General features: G+C 34.1%; 1 protein-coding gene across 1 annotated transcript; it reads right to left on the bottom strand.

Annotated features, from left to right (window-relative positions):
* Positions 1–809: 809 nt before the first annotated feature.
* Positions 810–15,420, bottom strand: LOC125680171 (cardioacceleratory peptide receptor-like). Its single transcript, XM_048919612.2, has 8 exons — positions 15,411–15,420; positions 15,134–15,237; positions 14,776–14,869; positions 14,517–14,671; positions 14,232–14,394; positions 7,234–7,341; positions 3,150–3,333; positions 810–2,242 (listed from the first exon to the last, which is right to left on the bottom strand). The coding sequence occupies exons 1-8, from the start codon at positions 15,418–15,420 to the stop codon at positions 1,825–1,827; spliced, it is 1,236 nt and encodes a 411-aa protein (XP_048775569.2). The 3' UTR covers positions 810–1,824.
* Positions 15,421–23,577: the final 8,157 nt, after the last annotated feature.

Consider the following 23,577-nt stretch of genomic DNA (forward strand, 5'->3'; position numbering starts at 1 on the left):
CGTACAATTAATCGTCATCTACTACTCACGTTTAAATCTTCGATCTGGTAGATGGTGTGGTCTCCCTCGTAGAGAAAGATTATACACATTATGAGGCAGGTCGCAAATTTGCAGATGAATTTCTGTGCATGTATATTAGAATATACAGCTTTTATTAAACATAAGGAAGAGTTTGCTGGGTAGTATTAAAGTAGTGTAATAGACCCAACGTATTCAAATTTTGGGAAATAACAATTTTAAATGTTAATCACCGAAAAATTTATGTATGTTTACATATGTGACCTACTATATCCTCTATATAGTGTACACTCCAATCAATTTTGAAACATGTCATTTTCTCTAATTTATTATTGTATATATTTATGTAATATCATGTATACACATGTATATGACATATGTGAGTATATCTGTAAAATATTGGGTTGTACCTTATACATGTAATATCAGTATTAAATTAGTGGCGTAAGAGAATATAAATGAACTTAATATTCACAATACATACCCCTAGGCGGGATATAATGGATCTGACAAATACAGAAAGTGTATCTTCGTTGTATGAATGTAAATAATGATAGCACAATGAAAAAAATTTTCGTTCTGCAATAAGCTGGTCTCAGTTTTGATGCGCTTTGTATTTCTGTTTTTGAATGAGTTAAGTTTGACCATTGTTGTCTTACTTTGAAGAACTATTTTCAAAGAAGTCGATCTGTTCCACACATTTTGTCAAAATTGGGTAATTGTGACAGTACATGAAAGCAATAAGCAGACTAATGGTTTGTGGAATAAAAGTAATTTAATTATTATAATATTTCAAAAAACGTTGGATAACGTACATTAAATAGTTATATTCCCCAAGACAATCTTATTACATGTAGTTGTACGATCTGATATCCTATATAAACATAAATCACTCTTGTAGGACACAGGGTATAGCACCATTCTGATACGTACACATCAAGATATGTGTTATGTGAAGCTTAATTTAAAACTATTAAAAGTTGTCGAATCTATGTAGTCTATCCACCAATTGACTGTAAAGTGTGCCAGTATATACATGTAGTTATAGAAAACAAAATCCGCATCCATTAACTATTAAACCATATCGTGATAATCTCGGCGTGTCCACATATACAACACAATAAACTCAATCATTCGTATTCGTACTCCTGTTTCCCAATAGCTTTCTTACTTATCTTTTTTAACTATACATGTACCATATCCATGTTTTCTAAGTGCTAACTTACCCCTCTTTTTAACAACTTTTATCTTTACCCCCATCCTCCATCAATGCAGAAACTAAACACTGGATCGTTTCTCATGGAAATCTTAACTAATGTTTTCATTTATTCAACAATACGCTATCGGTACTTTATAATGTACAAAACCACCAAAGTATCAGCATGGCACATACAGCTTTAACCTAAGTACTTATCAACGACAACCGACAATGTACTACATGTAAATACGTATGCATAACTAATGAAATGATTGAACCAAGCAGACAGAAATATTTTCAAAATGGTTAGCATTCAGAGATCCTTGTGTATATACATGTACCTATGACTGCAGTACTGTCATATGAGACACATTGTTATGCTCTTATTATACCATTTGACGATGGTTAATTCATTTCTGCACAATTACCACGAGTCTTTGTATTGGATCATTCCATAAACACTAATGGGTGTTAGGTCTCTCTGCAATACGTCCCCTCTGAGTGAATTGTCATGTTTAGTATCACTATGCTAAAGTTGACGGGCAAACATATTGCTGCGATACTACGTTGTCAGGTCACAATTATCATTTTTCATCTTTACATGATTTCTACTTTTTCGGCAAAGTGAAAGACCTCAGTAGCTCACTGTCTTCGTCAGAAAGTTCCCTGCTGAGTAGAGGAACTCCCCTTCCTGGTCTTCTAGATAGAATTAAATCTACTTCATTATCTATTTTCTGTCTACTGGACGATGAACTCCCTGGATTGTGGGAAATTGGACGTTCTGGTTTCCGTTGTCCAAGCATAAGAGATGACGAGTCCCTGTGTAGCAGGGGTCTGCTGGTTCTTTTATAGGAAGTTCGATAATCGGTGTCAGGATTCCATTTTGATCCTGACCACTGCCGACGTCTCAGCGAAGAGATGTCGTTGAGATAAAAGCCTTCCACAATAGAGGTATGTGATGTTCTGCTTCCAAACCGCCGAGCACCGTAACCACAACACACAAAGTGTCTTAAGAATGGCACACGTCTAAAGCCAGAAAAAAAATTAAAAGAGCAATTAATTATGGTTAGGGCATTAGCGATATGCAACGTGTCATGCAGCAACGTGAAAAGGTGAAGATAAAGAACACAATATCATGTCGCTACGTGGGAGAAGACTTAGATCATTTCTCCTTTTGAATACATTTTGGTAAAATCTACCTAATGTCTATATGTGTAAAATCTACCTAATGTCTATATGTGTAAAATCTACCTAATGCCTATATGTGTAAAATCTACCTAATGTCTATATGTGTAAAATCTACCTAATGCCTATATGTGTAAAATCTACCTAATGCCTATATGTGTAATGACGTGCCATGTTATACTGTAATTAGGTACATTTTCAGAAATCAGGATTTTACACAGTAAATAAAATATACGTACGTCATAAACTAACCCTGCCTTACTTAATGGTGTACTCGAAAGCAAAGTACATTCACAACCCCCTATGAGGGCACTATAGGAGGATATCATCATATCCCACCTTTTTTAAAATAGGGGGAAGATCTAATGAATCACATGCATAAAGAGTTAATTAAAAGTGCAATGACAATTCATAGAAAAGGTTATTATCTAGTCGGGGTTTAACCTTTTGTAAATTCCATGGTGGTATGATAGATTATTTCTAATGTAGATTTAACATTACTGTCGGTTTTGGGGTCTATTTATGAATTCTGCTTGATACATTTTGAGAATTCAAGACATCGAACAAAATTCCTTTATGGGTTAAAGGATAAAACTAGGAAGTAATATTATAATATTGTGAATTTCCTGGCTATGTACCTGAGCATGAAGATGCCTCTCTTTAAGTAATGTCGTAGCAATCCTTGCTACAATATTAAGTATCTCTCGGTCTGCATAATATTGAACAACTATTACAAAATAAAAGCTACCTTAAATTTCGACAAATTCTAGTGCTGAAAACTCCGTATATTATTGGGTTTACAGCAGAATTCAGAGGTGCGAGACTTTGAATAATCGCCGTTACCGCCTTTAATGTGCTTGTATTCGGGTTTCCCATTTCATACACGTGATGAAGCATAAATCCAAAATATGGACACCAGCATAATATAAAAGCTGAAAAACATGAAAACAATTAAATAAAACTTTTTAATTACATTCAACAGCATTCTTATTTGAACAACTTGTTTTACTCCTTACATCATTGAAATGCTCTTGGGTTAAAAGGCTTACTAGGTCCAACTGTCAGAAACCATGGATGAATATTTTTTTTGCCATGTATGGAAATGATATTTTAAAGAAATTATATGACTTTGGAGATAGTTTTATTGTGGAACAATTGTGTTAAAAGCAATGTTTTTTGGAAGGATGTTTTTAATGCTTGGTTTTTTTTATTTGAAGACTTGTCAAAATCTTCCAAATATTAAAAATAATTTTCATAATATTCCAGTGTGGTACAATTCTAATATTAGAATTGCGGGAAAACCTGTGTTTTATGAGAAATGGTATGAAAAGGGGATTAAAGTTGTTCAAGATTTTTTTGATGCTGATTGTAACTTCCATACCGTAGAAAATTTTTAGTGTTTATACAATATTCAAGAAGTATGTGTAATGAAATACAATAGCATTATTGTTGCAATTTCAAAATATTTAAAATGTCTGTCAATTGATAGACACTCAACCAAACAAAATGTTAATGCATGTATGCCTATATTTTTTTAACCAGTTTTATTGCATGAAAGATGTTCTAATATTATTTACAATATTTTAAATGCAAAAGAAGATATCCCAACTTCTATGGACAAGTGGAAAACTGAACTATCTTCATATGGAGTAGATGATATTTCAGTGCAAGATGTGTTTAAAATTTGTTTCAAAACATCTAGTGATTCTTCTGTTCTGTGGCTACAGTTTAGAATTTTACATAGAATTCTTCCTGTTGGTTATTATTTGAAAAACATTAGTGTGAAAACAAATGATCTCTGTAGATTTTGTATAAGTAATATTGAAACAATAACACATATTTTTACTTCTTGTAATAAGACTCAAACATTGTGGATTGAGTTAAGTCTTCATAGATATAGAAAAATTTCAGAAAGAATTGGTTTTACTGTGTCAAATATAATATTTGGTGAAATTCCACTGTCTTTAAATAATAAAGCTATAAACTTTATAATTCTATATGCTAAACAATACATATTTATCTGTTTAATGCAGAATAAAGAACCAAATATTGTTGGATTACTATGTCACTTAAAGTTTAAATATCATGTAGAGAAATATGCTGCAATTCAAGCATTTAAAATACATAACTTTGATAAAATATGGATGAAGTGGGAAAATATTCTTGCAATTGATTAATTATTACTACATGTACTTGTCATTATTTTTAGTACATGTATTATTATTATTATTATTACTTTCACTATTGTACAGCAAGTAACCTAAACCACAGAGAGATGTATGCATGTATGAAAGGTATGTTTGTGTAAGTGTCTGATGTATTGTATGTGACCAAAAAAATAAATAAATTATAAAAAAAAAAAAAAAAAAACAACAAAAAAACATGATTTACTCCTACAGTTTTCGCAACCCAACATTTTTATGCAAATAATTTTCTACATCGAATTTTGATAAACCATTCGATTAGCAGAATAAATCAAAACATCAGCCCAGAATTGAGGTGCTTGTATTGTGAAGTAGCATGATCAAACCCCGGTCGGATCTTTCCATGACCTGGTGACAGTCTGATTTACGTTTGACTTGGAAAAAAACAAACCAAAAAACCAGAACATTATTGCCATATGCATATTGTCACACGAATATCTCGATAAATAGCTGTATTGTCATATACAAAATACCATGATGGATATATGAATAGTCAAATAAACACTGTTGGATAGTTGTACAGTCATATAAACAATGTTGGATATGTGTACAGTCATATAAACAATGTTGGATAGTTGTACAGTCATATAAACAATGTTGGATAGTTGTACAGTCATATAAACGATGTTGGATAGTTGTACAGTCATATAAACGATGTTGGATAGTTGTACAGTCATATAAACAATGTTGGATAGTTGTAAAACAATGTTGGATAGTTGCACAGTCACATAAACAATGTTGGATAGCTGTACATTCATATAAACAATGTTGGATAGCTGTACATTCATATAAACAATGTTGGATAGTTGTACAGTCATATAAACGATGTTGGATAGTTGTACAGTCAGATACACAATGTTGGATAGTTGTACCGTCAACTAAACACTGTTGGATAGTTGTACAGTAATATAAACAATGTTGGATAGTTATATAGTCAACAAAACAATGTTGGATAGTTGTACAGTCATATAAACAATGTCAGATAGGTGTACAGTCACATACACAATGTTGGATGGCTGTACAGTCATAGAAACAATGTTGGATAGTTGTACAGTCATATAAACAATGTTGGATAGTTATACAGTCAACTAAACAATGTTGGATAGTTGTACCGTAATATAAAGAATGTTGTAAAGTTGTTCAGTCATATAAATACTGTTGGATAGTTGTACAGTCATATAAACAATGTTGGATAGTTGTATATTCAACTAAACACTGTTGGATAGTTGTACAGTCATATAAACAATGTTGGATATTTGTACAGTCACATACACAATGTTGGATACTTGTATATTTACATAAACAATGTTGGATAGTTGTACAGCCATATAAACAATGTTGGATAGTTATACAGTCATATAAACAATGTTGGATAGTTGTACAATCACATACACAAAGTTGAATAGTTGTACAGTCAACTAAACAATGTTGGATAATTGTACATTCACATAAACAATGTTGGATAGTTGTACAGTCACACAAACAATGTTGGATAGTTGTACCGTCATATAAACAATGTTGGATAGTTGTACAGTCAGATACACAATGTTGGATACTTGTACAATCACATACACAATGTTGGATTGTTGTGCAGTCATATAAACAATTTTTGGATAGTTGTACAGTCATATACACAATGTTGGATAGTTGTACAGTCGCATTACGAATTGTCTATAGTTGTACAGTCAACTGAACAAGGCATATAGTAATCTTGGTTGAGATTCGGCTTGGCTGAATATTTGGACTGACGCCTTCACCGAATCTCGGAGCAGCCCTTCATAAATCATGTCTGGAAATTTACTTTTAGCTTCGGCCAGTTCTAGCAATTAATGTACACTTAGGTGACACTACTGTTCTCTTCAAATCAGTTAGTTGACTATTAAACTATTAATGCTGTATTACTTACCGTCTAAGTATGTAAATTCCATAAAATAAACCATCACTAATTTTCCCGTTTAAATAAATACTTCTATGGCGCAATATTTTATCTCCCAAAATTGAAGAGTTCCTATAGTTTGTTTTTTAAATTAGCGAAGTGCAAGTTGGTATGTAGAGATTCAATGTATGTATCAGTAACTAGATAAATCAGACTATAGGAACTCTTCAATCCTAGGAGATAAAATATTGTACCATGAAAGTCTTCATTTGAACGGAAAATTTAGTGCCTACTTTCATTTTGGGATTTTTATACCTAGACGGTAATCAATACAAAATTAATAGTGATAGAGTTAGTTTGATAGTCAAATCACTTATTTGAAGAGAACAGCAGTGTCATCTAAGTGCATATTAATTGCTAGAACCGGCCGAAGCTGAAAGTAAATTTCCAGACATGAATTATGAAGGACTGCTCCGAGATTCGGTGAAGGCGTCAGTCCAAATATTCAGTCAAGCCGAATCTTAGTCGATAGTTGCATTGACCAATATTAGCAGACACTCCCACAAAAACAATTTTCCAGGTGGATAGGTTGAATTTACCAAAACTGCCTTCCAATCAAGCAATATTCAATCAATCAATCTACATATCAATTTGTTTATGAAATTACACATTTTCTGTGTTCTATAGTATTAACTATGATACGTCACTACATATTCCCGTCTCAGTATAGGGTTGTGATAAAGGTTTCTTACCCAAGACAATAAAGAATGTCATCTTGACGGTCCTAATTTTGGCTCGCTCTATAATATGGCTTCCACGTGCTGCTAAACAAGGATTACTACGACAGGATTCCACATTACCTGTCAAAATAAACACTCTGAAAGTAAGCTTCAGAAACATCCCGAAAGAACTGCAGTCACTTGTAAGAATGCTTTCAGACATTGATAAAGGCACTGTGGTCTGGATTGTGACCACTTCAGTAGTGGATATTGTATACAGCCCTTTACACACATGGAGATCGTTGAGCGACCTTTCGGCGATTTTAAACTTGCTAGATATTTTAAAGATCCCCGAGAGCCTCGAAAATACTGTTTCGGTGCAAACATTACTAAGACTGTGCGTTGGTTGTGCGATGAAAAATTCAATATGATTCAAGGATATCGCCACATTTTATAGCAATCTGTCGAGATCGTTCAGCTATGTAGACGTTAAAAAAGCGCACATTGAGCGATTTATCAATATACTTATTGTAACTTTCTGTAGCGACCTTTGACAGTTTGCCTTGCAATCAACTGAGAGAGAGAGAGGGGGGGGGGGTTGTTGTTGCTGAGAGCTCAGGTGAGACCAAGAGCTAGAGAGATCGCCAATGCATGAACATATGCGTTCTTTGACAGACTTCTCAGAGATCTGTCGACAGGGGATGCTTACTCCTCCTAGGCATCTGATCCCACCTCTGGTATATCCAGGAGTCCTTGTTTGTCCAACTCTCTATTTTGTATTGCTTATGGGAGTTATGAGATTGATCACTGTTCGTTATCTTCATCTTTCATTAAAGGAAATAAAGAGATCGTTGGACGATCTTTTTGCGTGCTCTTTGGGTAATTTTAGAGAGACTGGTTGTCTATGCGATTGTTGAGAGACTTTTGTGGGTAAAGTAATCACGGCCGGGCAATCGTGTTGAGATCTGGCTGATTTTGCATGACTCAGCATTCTCTCAATGGTCGCCACCTTCGTGTAAAGGAAAGTTAAGGAATAAGTCATGACTTGTTATGAAGCTATCATGATTTAGATTTCGGAGATTGTACACGATGCACAATACATACAATGTACGATGATTCATCCAAACGTCTATACACATGTACATTAGTTGGGCGGGAGTGTTTACCCGATGCCTGTTATTGTAACGACAATATACTCGTGTAGTATATTGAGAAGGGGACAAAGAATTCCGCAAGGACACTGAGCTCGTAAAATCCGAGTTCCCAGGTCTACCGAACACACACTGAATATTTGAATACATAATACCAATAACATTTTCTTCAGAAAAATATTACATCAGATAAGGCCATTAAAACGAACATGTCATTTTTAGACGGGGTCAAGTGAGCCCGTCTATTAGTTTACTATCAGTCGAGGCCTCAAAAGGGAAGCCGTGCATTGAATCAACGTGGAAGAAAAGAGTGCATAAATTGCGCTGATCATTTTGTACACAGATTTGAAAAATATATTTTGAAAAAAAAAACCATTCTTTTTATTTTTCATTGATTTATTAGATGAATTTGAATTATCTTTCAAAAAGAAACGATTATTGTTTCCATGATCAAATATTCTTACTTTGTTTACATCCGGCCTTTTTTACGGAAGAAACCGAGGATATGCGAATGTATCCGGAGTTTGTCGTGTCATTTATTCTATGCACGCAAAAATAGTTTTAATGCAAACCAACAATATTACCCACCCACCCCCACCCCCCGACAACTGTACAGGCGATTTTTTTGGACGTTTTTCTTATTTATTGAGGTCAAAAGGTCAAAGTCTCTTTTTCACTATATACTGTAGATTTGAGCTTGCCTCTAACTTTTATACATGTACCGGTACATGTACTTGCTGGTGCATGTTTATCAGACTTCAAATCCTGATGACATTCGAGATTCATATTGCTTTTGAAATCCAAAGGTCAAGGTCATTATCACACTAAATACCTATTGCGGCTATTCGAAGCTTCATACTTATAAACTATATAAAATACGTGCATGTTTTTACTTCGAGAATGCAAGCGTGCATAATTTTCCAAACTGCAACTCGGCCATACGCATTTTTGATGTTTAATATTTTGAAATTATATAATTTACAGCTCTCTATATGATATTATTTAAAAAAGATGTATGGCTTGTTTACTTGTATATTTATGATTGACTATCACATGCATATATATCTTACAGGAAACTTCTAGTCCTAATGTGTGTCAAAAAAATTTAATTCATGTAAATAATTTGTTAAAATGTTTACAATTTACATGTACATATTTACAGTTCTAGTACTTTAGAAACTATTTCTATGCCCTCGAGATCGAAGGATCAGGTGGCATATTGTTTTTGTCCTGTCTGTCATTCTGTAATTCTGTCTGAAACTTTAACCTTGCTAATAACTTTTGAACAGTAAGTGATAGAGCTTTGATATTTCACATGAGTATTCCTTGTGACAAAACCTTTCTGTTTGTACTAAACCTGTTGACCTTGACATTTGACCTACTTTTAAACAGATTGACATTGGTCATAACTTCTAAATGGTAAATACTAGAGCTTTCATATTGCACTTGAGCATTTCTTGTGACAAGATCCTTCTACTGGTACCAAGATATTTGTCTTTGTGACTTTGGCCATCTTCGGAATTGGCCATTATCTGGGGCATTTTGTGTTTCACAAACACATAGTTTGGAGTATTTAAATGTCCATCTCATTATAACCTTTTCTGTGATACTGAAAATAGCGATGGAAACCCGGCATTGCAATTTATTTAACCCTGATCAGGCATCAGTCTGTATTATAAACTCAAAATCTCACATTGCAACAGCATTATATTCTTTACACAATCATAAATCATTGTTCTATATATATATCGATGTTATTACTATCCAACAGTAATGCTTTTACAATTGTTAATTGTCCAGATACAGGTATATGCATAAGATTCTAAAATGCCTGAATTTGCAGCACTTCATGTTATATTGTTTCACTTGAGAAGACAGTTGTCTGGTTTGTGGACTTGTTTATTTATGTTGGACTGTAACATGTAAATATTTTTCATTGCATAGGAAACTTCTAGCCCAAATGCGTGTCAAACAATTTGGAATTACTATGTTACCAATTTTGTTACAATGTTTACAATTTACATGTTCTTGTTTACAGTTTTAGTAGTTTAGAAAATTTCCTTTACTAAAGAAAGAATTGGAGTGTTTACATATCCACTTGATTGTAACCTTTCATGTGTTATTGACTGGATGTATTGTGCAATTCCAAAGTATGCCATTATCAATTTTATCTTTAACATTTGGTTTCATTATGTTGGTCCATAAAAAATAAGCTATTAAACAGACACTGTCATATGTCAACCTATCATATGTTATCTTTCTGTTCTGTTGAAATATTAAACTTTCTTCCATACCTTTATCTATATTTATTTTCATTTACTTTATTATAGCATTCATGCTTTTTCACAAGAGTTCAGCACCTGATTTAGCTATGAATAGCTGAAGAGCTAAGTGCACAAGTTAAAATGGTGACCCTCTGTATAAGATACAAATCAAGAATATTGAGGTTTAATAAGGAAGGAACTATCTCGGCAAAATGATAACCAAGAATATCGAGTTCTGGATCATATTGATTAAACAAAACTGGCCACAAGATTAGGAGGCCACAATACAAGCATTCCTTTGGATATTCGTTTTGGCCTCAAAACCATAAAAAAGGAACAGATTTTGAACACTTCTTTTCTTGTATCAAAAACACGAATAGGAAGTTAAACGTAAATCAGCAATTCAAAACCTATGTCTGATTAAGGTATTTATCTGGAGAGTTTTCTTATGAATTGTCATAATAGCATAACTGCACCATTTCTGAAAGTTATGCATTGAATAATTTGACCCCGTCTTTCAGTACTTTCAGGACTTTGATATTAGCTGCAGATCGCCACAAAAAATGCGCACGATTGAGGCCTTATGTCGCTCTATTCTTGCATCACCGTCTCATAGGTTTGATATCAAAATAATTCTTAACATATTTTCCTACTATTCTTGTGTCCAAACATACCTTCAAATATTCATCAAAGCCAATAACGACCAGAAAATCGCACCTTTTGATGATTTCGTTCGTTGACGTAGCCATGTTAGTTAGTCAGTCATTTCGAATCCCGGTTCATTTCCATACTTACACAATAACGTCTAGATGTGAACTAATATTCCCAAAAATATTTTCAGATAAATATTTAGAATTATAAGTTAATAATTCAAATAGGTAAATTCGCGGCTACGCGGCTTTCATTAATCTGGCCCGGACCCCATCCCTGCCACACGAGTGTAAGGGACCAGACTAGGCTTTTGTAGTATTTTCAATAATCAAGAGATTATTTTACGTTTTAAAAGATAAACTATGTTTTTTTAATTTCTTTAATCATCATTGTTTATAATAAATGAAGATCGAATACATAACTTGTAACGAATATCACGAATAGATACCAATAGCATCGGGGTTGGAATCGATTGACTACCTAACATGGCTACGTCAACAAGCGAAATCATTTGAAGCTGTGAGTTTTCGGGTCGTATGGGGCATTAAAGGGGCATGGACACGATTTGAAATGAAAATTTTCAAATTATATTTTTTTCATTTTTAATGTCTAGAATGCTTAACTAAGGCATTTTTAATGATCAGCAAAAATTTGAATGTCGGTTGTCGAGGTATATGGGAGATACAGAGCTCACAGTTCTTTGTTATGTAAACAAGGCTCAGGTCATGTTTTTGTTTACATAGGTTATATACACTAGCAAAAGTTTAGATTAAAGCAAATGTTTTCAATTTACAAATTACTTCTGAACACAATTGAATAGTTTCTAGTGTTTGGCAATCTATATGTAAACAAAAACAAGGCACGAACCATGTTTACATAACAAACAATTGTGAGTGTTGTGTTATACTTGTAACTCAAAACAATTCATGCTCAAATTTTGGTTGACTATTGAAAATACTTTAGTTAAGCATTGTAAATAATAAAAATAGAAAAATAGAAGTTGAAAATTTTCAGCTCAAATCGTGTTCATGCCCCTTTAATGAATATTTGAAAATACGCTTGGAGACAAGTTTAGCAGGAAAATATATTAGAAATGTATTGATATTAGATTTATGAGATGGCAATACAAGAATTAAAACAATATGATGCCTGAACCGTGCGCATTTATTTATTTATTTATTGTGCGCCGTAAAACTAATCTTTTTTGTGCTTTTTTTTTTTATGAAGGGTGGATCTGCAGCTCTCTGATCCGTCCCAATATTTTCTCAAGAGAGCTACAGATGATGTATACCTGTATAGGATATTTCATATGGGTAAAAGAAAGTATACAATAATTTTTTTTCTACAACAGACTGTTTCATACAGAGATAATCAATATAAAAATGTAAATATATAGGAATATAAATACTATAGAGTACAGCGGTCGCAGTAGCTCAGTGGTACAGCGGTCGCCTTGTAACCAATAGGTCTTGAGCTCGAATCATGGCCGCTTCAAACATAAGATGTAAACATAGGTAGTGATTGTTCCTTCGCCAAACGCTCAGCATTTAGAAGTGAGAATAACGAGTCTTTCGAATACGATCTTAACCGGAGGTTCCGTGTCGCAGCATACGTTGGTACGTTCAAGAACTCTCACTGCTGCGGTCCCGAGTGCTAAACACATCTAAATTCATAGTACATTCTACTGCACCTACAGCTGGTCACATCTCAATTTGAGTGAAAATTTCTCAACAGGGAGTAAACCAAACACACAATTAACTAAAGAGTGCATGTTCGTGTAAATATAAAAGGGTAATAACAACGGGTCTGAAATGAATGAAATAATGCTTGAAAATTCCCATGCTTGATAAAAACTACGTCATCTGCCCACAAATAACAAAAAGCTTTACTCCAATGGCACTTTATGTTATTGAATAATGTAGCATACTTAATTTATATTTCAATTTCAAGGAAAGCAATTGCCATTTAATGAGCATTGAGGGGAAAATATCAAGTTAGGGTATGGAATTTATTGAAAGAAAGAAAAATTAACAGTTAAAGTTTTCGTAGAATTTCTGTGCTTTTAAACAGTGGATGTCTAGTTGATCAATATCTATCACATAATGGGTATATATGCTACTATAGCAAAACTTTGTCAACAACTACATATCCCTTATCAATAGAGAAAGTATGTAACTTTTGGCTTGTGACCTTGGATGTAAATGTTTTGATGTTCCTTTTCCTTTAAATTTTAATTTATACTGAGTGTAATCAAAATGACATGAACATAAGCTGATAAGACATGTCTTTCCCTTATTTTTGAAATCTTGGTTGCTAATTCTTCTTTTCAGAATAATTTTCTCTTACCCCCTCTCAAAATCATTGCTTTGAGCCTCTAACACATTACTGGCAATTCTAAAACCCTTTGATGTGGTGATGGTACCTAATGAATGTTAGCTTTCTCACTTCATATCAATAAAGCGTCCAGGGGCCTCCGTGGCCGAGTGGTTAGCACATCGCGCTCAAAATCACGCGGCCTCTCACCTATGTCGACGCGGTTTCAATCCCGTACGCGCCGGTCAGTGAGAAAGTTTCCCAGTTTACTTTCGGAAGGTCGGTGGTCTCTTCCCAGGTACATTATATCTGGGTTCTCTCTTCCACCAATAAAAACTGGGCGCCACCAGATAACTGAAAAATTGCTGACTGTGGCGGAAAACATCAATCAAAGAAAAGAAAAATAAAGCGTCCTGACGACTCGAATGACGACATAACATCATTTTGTCGAATAGCGCCCTGACGGCCTGGTTAATATAACGATCCTTAGAAATCAAATCTACGGTTGTTTTTTATAATTTACATTTGAACCTAGCCAACAATAAAAATTAAGATGTATGAACTTTTGGATGGAATATATTTTTTGTTGTTGATAATATTAATAACCATAGGTACATGTAAGGACATGTAAATGATAAAATATATGACATACCGTTGCTAAGTATACTTTCTTGTCTTTGAAATGTCCAGTTACAGGATCCCCTTTGAACTTCTTTGCTACTCCGACAGATGACGATAATGATGACACAATAGCAGACGGCAATAATTATGGCGGGAAATATAAATGCAGCAATGGCAATGAGAGTCAGGTAAATCTAAATGAAAAATAGTTGATATAGGTGAAAGTTATGCAGTATGATATTCTTTTTCATGAACGTAAAATGCAAGAAATATTGGAATTCACCCAATTATACTAACACAGAAAATAAATAATTACCCTTGGTTCATTTTCATGATGGAAAATAGGTTCACACAAGGTGATGTTTTTCCCATTATAAGTGACACTAGTGACGTCAAACAATGCCAATGTCGGTACTGAAAACAACACGGACAGAATCCAAGCCGCAGATATCAGGACTTTGGCTCTAAATTCTATAATTACATAACATACAAGATGAAAATTATAAAGAATATTCACTAGTACATGTTACGTCTATTGGTAAGTGAGTGTTCTACAATCCTTTAGAGTCGCTGACCTCTTCTGGAGAACCTCATGGGTCTCGCCACCGCGTCTAGTCTGTCGATACTCAGGGACACCAAGATATAGGTAGAGCCATACAGCACCACTCCCTTCAAAATTCTAGTTCAATCAGGATCAGTATTTAAATATTCATATACTCCACTGAATGTATACCAAACATAATTGAAACAAATTCAAAAAAAGGTGCGCATTGCAAAGAAGTATGTCAATATTTGTTCCACTTATTTGAATGTTTTAAACAGTATTAAGCTTTTATGTTATATTCATTCGAGGAGTCAATCAGTAGAATTAATAAAGTAATTGAGAAAACAAATACAGTCTAAACTTTTAAACATACTGGCAAATTTTCATACCTTTATGTATTGTAAAAATTTGCAAAGAAATGATCCACCAACAAAATCTACCATCACTTTTTCTGTAATGTCCTGGCTGACCAATAACAACCCAACAAGAAGATCTGCAATATGTTAATTCATTGTTTAAGGTTTAAGAAAAGGGTGAAGATAATGAACAGTGATCAATCTCGTAGCTCGTATAAAAAATACAAAATTCAGAGTAGGACAAACACGGACCCCCTGGACATACCAAAGTTAAGGAGTAAGCACCCCTTTGTTCACCGGACACACCCACCATGAGCCATATACATGTGTATCTCGATCGAGTAGACGGAGCAATTAGCAGTCAAAATCAGTTTGTAAATAACGGCCTCAATTTGTATGATAAATGTTAGACAGCATTTTACCCAATGACAGGTTCATTTTCTAAATTAGATCGTTATAAAGACAATAAAATTTGCGAAATGCTGACTTTAAACGATACTGTTGAAACCAATGTGACATCAACTTGTTTGTCAGTAGCCTGCCTTGATTTAAAAACTGACTATACGCAGAATAAGCTCTTGTGTATCGAATCAGTTGAGAGACATAAACACCATATGCAGGTGATAATGGAATATTGATAAATAAATATGGAAAGTTGACGACGAAGAAGCTGAAGTGATTTCGTTTGTCACAGAGACGAGTTGTTAGTTTGCCTTTGACATCTATGTTCAATAAAATATCAAAGTATGAAGCAGATGTGGAAGACGCTGTGGTGTCTTTTATTTTGAGTTCATATCGAATCAACATATGAATGAAAATGCTAATTGTTAATAGATAAAACGTCGTTGATATATCTAAATGTCGAGTTGAAGACCAGATATTTTTCTTCTCAAGTAACTGATTTGAACACAACCTTACATTTTATAAAGTCCAACTCGCGCATGTAACCGGGGCGCTTTCGCTGTGCACGATAGTGAGCTTGTTTCATGCCACATTATAGTATATTTTATCGAACATAGATGTTAACGGCAAACTAACAACTCAACTTTTGACAAACGGGATGAATTTAGTTTCTTCATCGTCAACTTCCCATATTTATGTAACAATATTCCATAATCACCTGCATATGGTATTTGTCTATTAACTGATTCGATAAGCAAGAACATGTTCTGTGTATAATCAGTTTTGAAAATGAAGCAGGCTACTGTCTTTAGAATGATCTAATTTAGAAATACAACCTGTTGTTACATGTAGGTTGAATGTTGTCGGGCGTGTTTCATACCAACTGTTAAGCCGTTCTTTGGATACTGATGACTACGGATTGCTCCGTTTGTGTGGTTGGAATGTGGGGCTTACAGCGGTTGTGATCGGTCAACAGAGGATGCTTAGTCGTCCTAGGCACCTGATCCCACCTCTGATGTGTCCAAGGGTCCATGTTTGCCCTAATCGTAATTTTGTATTATTTATAGGAATTATGAGTTTGACTACTGTTCGTTATTTTCACTTTTTCATGCACAAGTTGGACATTGGTAAGGTTGTGTTTGAATTTCGTTATCTAGTGCTTTGTTGTGATAGCTTTCATTATTCTCATTTGAAGGAAATGAAAGAAATCACCTTTCGTGGTATTCATGTATGCTTTTTCTATGTGCATTTATATATTTTAGAATCGACCCTGGTTGCTACTCGTCATGCACTGGTATTAATTAAATATAAAAGAAACAAATGTTTTCTGTTCAATTAAACTAAACTCCCCTATTGCTGCGCTTGTGAGAAAATCATATGCATATTCTTTATGTGAACTTAACATAAAACTTTTCAAACATCCACACAGTAAATTCGCCATACCTCTTTATTGCTTATTCGTTAATAACTAAACAAAGAGTTAATGAAAATGTAAATCACGTTACTTTTTATCATGAAAAAAAATAACGTTGTTACCATCATCGATCTTTTTATCAATAATTCTTTAACTTCTGAAATATCAAATAATTCACCAGATATTCCTAGATGCATGATGAAGAAGTTCATTCGAGTCTTTCGACCGTTTTCGGAGTATATCAGAGCCAGCAACACACAGCCATTGCCAACGACGATCAGTAGAAATAGTGACGTCACCAATATAAGCTGGGGAACCTTCAAAGACACAGGAGTATCAAATCATATTAAAGTATTAAAGCAACAAATGGTTTACCAATATTTAAATACAATTGATCAAACACAATTTTGGATTACATTGAACCGAGTAGCTGACTGCTTATCGCAATTTATTCGATGATAACCTAGCACAATTAGATTACATGCATCAGCCTTAAGAATCAGGGGTTTTAAAGCTCACTTGAGCACTTTGGTCTGTTAACTTAAGGCACTGTTTATGACATCTATAGAATCTGTTGACGAGAAGTACAAACAACGAATTTTGTATTCGCTAATTACTAATTACTTCTTTTGTTGGAGATGACACTCAACGGTTTCAAAGCTAGTTCAATAGCTGATAGTAGATGTTAATCAGTGGGAACATGTATCATAATAATGACAAGCTAAATCATGAAAAATACATGTAATAAACATTTCATGTGCTGTTGATCATGATGTACATTCAGAAAAGTCGGTACATACGAATTTCTCGATTTTTACAAAGTGCCATCAGAATCTGTTTTATATGCAAACTTAAAGGAAGAAGATTGTCTTCAAATACCATGGTGTTCCTCCGCAAATGACAATCGTGCATGTTAGAACCTCTTTTGAAATAGTCATTTCTGCTCTGATATCATAAATGGGCACTTGACATTTGGACCCACACTCCCTTTGATCTGTAATGTTTTTGTTCTATACAATCAAACGTTTTAAGGACTATATTTGTCAGGATAATATGGAATGACCTGACACCCCTTATAATTAGAACAGCCTGAATGTATATAAAACCGGGGTGCTGTGATTTCGTGTCTTTCTTGTGAGCTGATGGTACCGAGAGGGAGTTAAATAAGAAGTAAGGTTAAATAAAGGTTTTAGAATAAGGAAAGGTAAGTAGACAATCAACTCAGTGGCCCGGATAGAGCTGAAGCTGTTTTGGTTGTTTGCTCGCCTTATTGTTTTCCGGAGTGGTTGTCCATTGTGACCGACCATAGCACTGATAGTAAGTCAGGGAAATACCTAGTGCTGGGAATAGTGGCCCGAATAGAGCCAATCTGTTTCTGGTACTAGTCTATTTAGTTAAGGAAACATATTATTTACTTTCTTAAAGTCTTGACTTCCATTTATTATTGATTTACTTCTTGATTTCAACCCAAGGTAGGGACATTCAAATAAATAGATATATATCCAATCAGTGATTGAAGAAAATTATACTTTTGTTAAGCAAAGAGGTTCTTTTCGAACTCATGATAGATTGACGGTAATAGAGTGCCGTTACAGATCCACCCACTTTTTTAATGTGCAAAATAAAACTTATTAGAATTTTATCATGGTTATTGCAAAGATCAAAAGAATGCCGTGGTCATTATTCTGCGATATACCTTCATATGTAATAGAAGGTAACTGAACATGAGAAATTCTACCATGATTATTGCAAAGATCAAAGGAATGTCGCGGAGATCGATGCACATGTAAACAAACATGTCGATGTACAGAATAGTTATAACCATCTTCCATGTATTTGTGGTTTTCTTGGACTGTGTATGCAAACAGTTTATATAATTCGTCACCATCAAACTAAATACATGTACTTGAAATTTTCTTTTTTTCAAACTATATCTAGTAAACCCCTCCAACTTACCTTTCCGTCAGCAAAAAACATGTAGGCCTAGTACATTTCGAAAACCAAAACTTGAATTAAGATTGAGAATGGTTTCAATATTGCAGGTTTAACACCATTCCCCGGGATTAAGCTATAGTAGAAGACCAGTGCAATATTGCAACAACGTATTTTATTTGATATTTCATACATCATATTACAGTCATCAAATATAGTGTAAAATATATCGTATTAATGGTGAATTTATTATCGATGTAACAATGTCGTATGCATAAAACATGTGCATTGGGACATTCTACCTCAACGCTCAACGATATGATTCATCATGAATGTAAAGTGCTTTTTCATCTCTAGATTTCATGTGCATGATAGACTTCTACATGTAATGTATATGAATTCATAGCACTGATTTTTTTTCCTGTATAGGGATAAAAACATCCGCCCTAGTCGGAACAAGAATTCTTTAATCATGGGGCCTTCTCATTCCAGATGGACAGTGCTTTGAGAACTTGCTTCCGTTACTCAACGGATTCCTAACATGCTTTCATTTCCATCACGGCGATTTGGCAGAAAGTTTTATCTCAAGATACACATTAAATTCGCATATAATAATAAATGATACAAAGCTTACAAAGAATATTGACCTAAGCGTGAATTGAAAATTGCTAATCAACGTCAACAAAGAGGCTGATTATGCAGAAATTAGCACATGCCTCATGTACATTCCCCATAATACAAAAAGATCAAACGGATTCCTTATACGTACAGTGTATATCTAATAATACACTTCCGGTAATTATAAAGTTTCTTTTACATTAATCGAATAAATATTTTGAGCTTTTTTTTGTTTTTTAAAACACATTTATGTTCAATGTATTTGCATCACAATATTTAAAGAAAAAAATTATTTTAAAATCCAAATATCACATTATTTCATGATCAAACTTCAAGTTATCTGTCTCGACGGAATTCCGGAAATGACGTTGTCCATGGCCACCAGGAAAAACAAGAGAATTGCACGAAAAGTGGTCGCAAAAAACTGTCGGATATTCCTGGCCACATGCTTCGTTGAGGATTATCTTTATGGTATATCAGTGGAATAAATATTGAAATTACTGGACCAGAAAGAACTTTGGGGTAGTTGAAAAGAATTTGTAATGGAAGTTTGCTCCTCCATTAACTGTATTTTCTAAAACTCGTCTTCGTTATCTTTTTTTTTATTATTTCACTATTTACACACAGGTAAACGCGTTATCATCTATTCGGTTGTTATCGGACATTAGATTCAATAATCTTATATGTTTTGGAAACATATGGTACATATGCAAGTTCATACGTGGTTTTTATTGATAAAGACACATTATATGCAGCCGTAATTGTAATACTAAATAGGTATATGATCATCCTTTCAACAGCTAAAAGTGCACTTCAAACAATTCCCATTTAAGAGATTAACAGCACCGAAAATAGAAATTTCGTTATGTATTCTCTAAAAATCTATCAAAATATTATATTAGAGTATGGCGTGTAAAACGTTGCTATATTCGATAACCTTATGATGTATGTTTAATATCTTGTGGTGTATATTCAATATCTTGTGATGTATGTTCTATATATTGTGGTGTTGAAATATTGAACATACATCACAAGATTATTGAAGAAACATTACAAGATATTGAACATACATCACAAGATTATCGAATATACATCACAAGATATAGAATATACATCACAAGATTATCGAATATAGGCTACATCACAAGATATTGAACATACATCACAAGATTATCGAATATACATCACAAGATATAGAATATACATCACAAGATTATCGAATATAGGCTAAATCACAAGATATTGAACATACATCACAAGACTTTGAATATACATCACAAGATTATCGAATATACATCACAAGATATTGAACATACATCACAAGATTTTTAATATACATCACAAGATTATCGAATATACATCACAAGATATTTAACATACATCACAAGGTATTGAATATACATCAAAAGATTATCGAACATACATCACAAGATATAGAACATACATTACAAGATATAGAACATACATCACAAGATATTGAACATACATCACAAGATATTGAACATACATCACAAGATATTGAACATACATCACAAGATATTGAACCGACATATTAGAGCAGTAAAGAATTGTTTTTACTCAAGAGGGGATATTGATTTGTATTTGTAGACTTAGATAATTCTTTAGAAAATGATAGATCGAAATAAACTTACAGTAAGCGAACAGTAAACTTTATTAAAAACATCGGGCGGGATGAAAACGTGTTCTCGGCAATACGGTAGATGTTATCGAAAAATTCGGTTTTTCAGTATTTATGTTATCGGAAATGAGGTTTCCATCGTGTTTCAACATACCTTATACAGCATTCACTTATTTAACTAGATTCTAAATTGGTGTTTTAGTGATAGAAAATTCGTGAAACTCGTGTTGTTCAGTGTTCGGAACAAAGTAGTAGAGACTTATAATTATAGTATTTGCGTTGCGTCATCCTCATTGGCTGGGTACCGAGTTGATGAATCTAATGGAAATTAAAGAGTGTTTTGGTGACAATCTGATTGATTGATTGATTGTATAGTGTTTAATGTCCCTCTCGAAAATGTTTCATTTATATGGAGACATCACATTGCAGGTGAAGGGCTGCAAAATTTAGGCCTTTGCTAGGCGCTTACGGTCTTTGAGCAGAGAGGGATCTTTATCTTTATCGGGAGTACTTAACACCTACTCTAACCCGGATCCCCACGGGCAATTTGTATATGTGTGATTAACTGTCGGACAAAGTAGTAAGGTAGTACATGTAAGATATGGGACATTTTATACTAGGAAGAGGGAGCTTGGACTGATCTTAAGTTATAAAATGATCGAATAAAAAACTTTTTTCCCTTAAAAATAAGAATTTTTGAAAACATTTAAAAAAAACTAAGCCCTCGTTGAATCCGAATTTTATATTTTTGTTTCAGATACCATGGATGATATCACGTGCTACTACTTTAGCTTCTCGACATGCCATTTCGAATGATAGTAGGATATTGTACCGATAACCATCCCAATGATGTTATTAAATACAGACAATAAGTCATCAATGATTTTTAAAATACGTGAACTATCGAGGCTATACAATGAGAAAAAGTTACCAGAGACACCCAAGCGACCTTGATGTACTACCTACCAAAGAGCAATCCACATGTAAATTAGATGTAACAATACTAATTTCTACATAGAATTTATAGTGGCTGACACATGCACCAAAACGCACGAACATAAAACTTAATCGAGATGGATGGACAGGGATACATACACGCCCCTTTGTCCATCGTGATCAAACCTTAACTTGATGGTACAGTCATTTTCTATCAGATGATGACATGTTTTCCAACAATGCATAACATGTCATCATCTGGTGCCAATACAGTTTAGTCTGATAATCATGCAGAAAGGCTTTTTGTCATGCACTTAGCACATTTATTCACTCGCCATTTGTTATTATGCTGTAGGGCTGGTTCTTGCCCTATTGTTTGATATTTGTCTCTTTCGACATTGCAATTGAAGCCTGATTATGTTTGTCACCATAAGCAGAGCAGGCGCGTAGCCAGAAAGAAAATGAAGTGTACGCGAAGCATAGCAATTGGTCTGAGAGCCGCCATAAAGCCCCCAGTGGCCAAGGGCAAAGCCTTGTGGGGGTCCAGGGGGAAACTCCTGGGTTTTACCAATGAAATCACCTATGTTTTGTGCATATAAATAGGGTTTCATGTCAATTTCGAAACCCAAAGAATTCACAAAATTATTTTCTAAAGCGTTTTATTATGCCAACTCATCGTGTGTACGTGGACTAACTTTACATTCGTTATATGATTTCCCCCCGTTGTTTTTGACAGCATGGCATAAACATGTATGGTAAATGTTAAGGTGAAGATAACGAACAGTGATCAATATAGAGAGTTGGGCAAACACGGACCCCTGGATATACCAGAGGTGGGATCAGATGCCTAGGAGGAGTAAACATCCCCTGTCGACCTATCACACTCGCCGTGAGCCCTATATCTTCATCGGGTAAACGGAGTTATTCGTAGTCAAAGTCAGTGTGCCAAGAACGAAGAATATCCAAATCCATCTGCTACATGTACATACCCTGTGTGATGTACATTAAAATGATATTCAGCATGATGTTAAAGATTTGAAATTGATTGAATGAACATTATGATGTTGATTAAATCAGGATTATATAATTCAGTTATTCTTAGGCACAAATGTCTTAGCCTCTCTCTCTCTCTCTCTCTCTCTCTCTCTCTCTCTCTCTCTCAAATAATGTGTACGCAGTTGTTTACTTGCGTATAGGCAGTTACGCGTTTGCAGAGTATTTTATGTCTTTTGTTATAAGATAAAAAGATGCAAAACTCCACGTATTTTTGTATCTGATAGTTATACATAAAAAATAAGCAAAGCCCGATGAAGAGTTCATACAACTTGTTTATAAAAGCAAAAAAAAAAAAAAAAAGAGAAGTCTTCTCCACCTTATTTTATTTCATATACAACTCATTAAATGGTCAATGCTGAGTAATTCGTGTGATTCTTACTATCCTATACATTAAAATCATCCTAATTACCGATAACCAAAACCGGAGTTTCCGATAACATTCAAAACAATCAACCGGATTTCCGATAACGAATTAAAATC

The sequence above is a fragment of the Ostrea edulis genome, chromosome 2, assembly GCF_947568905.1.
Source record: "Ostrea edulis chromosome 2, xbOstEdul1.1, whole genome shotgun sequence".
Taxonomy (NCBI): domain Eukaryota; kingdom Metazoa; phylum Mollusca; class Bivalvia; order Ostreida; family Ostreidae; genus Ostrea; species Ostrea edulis.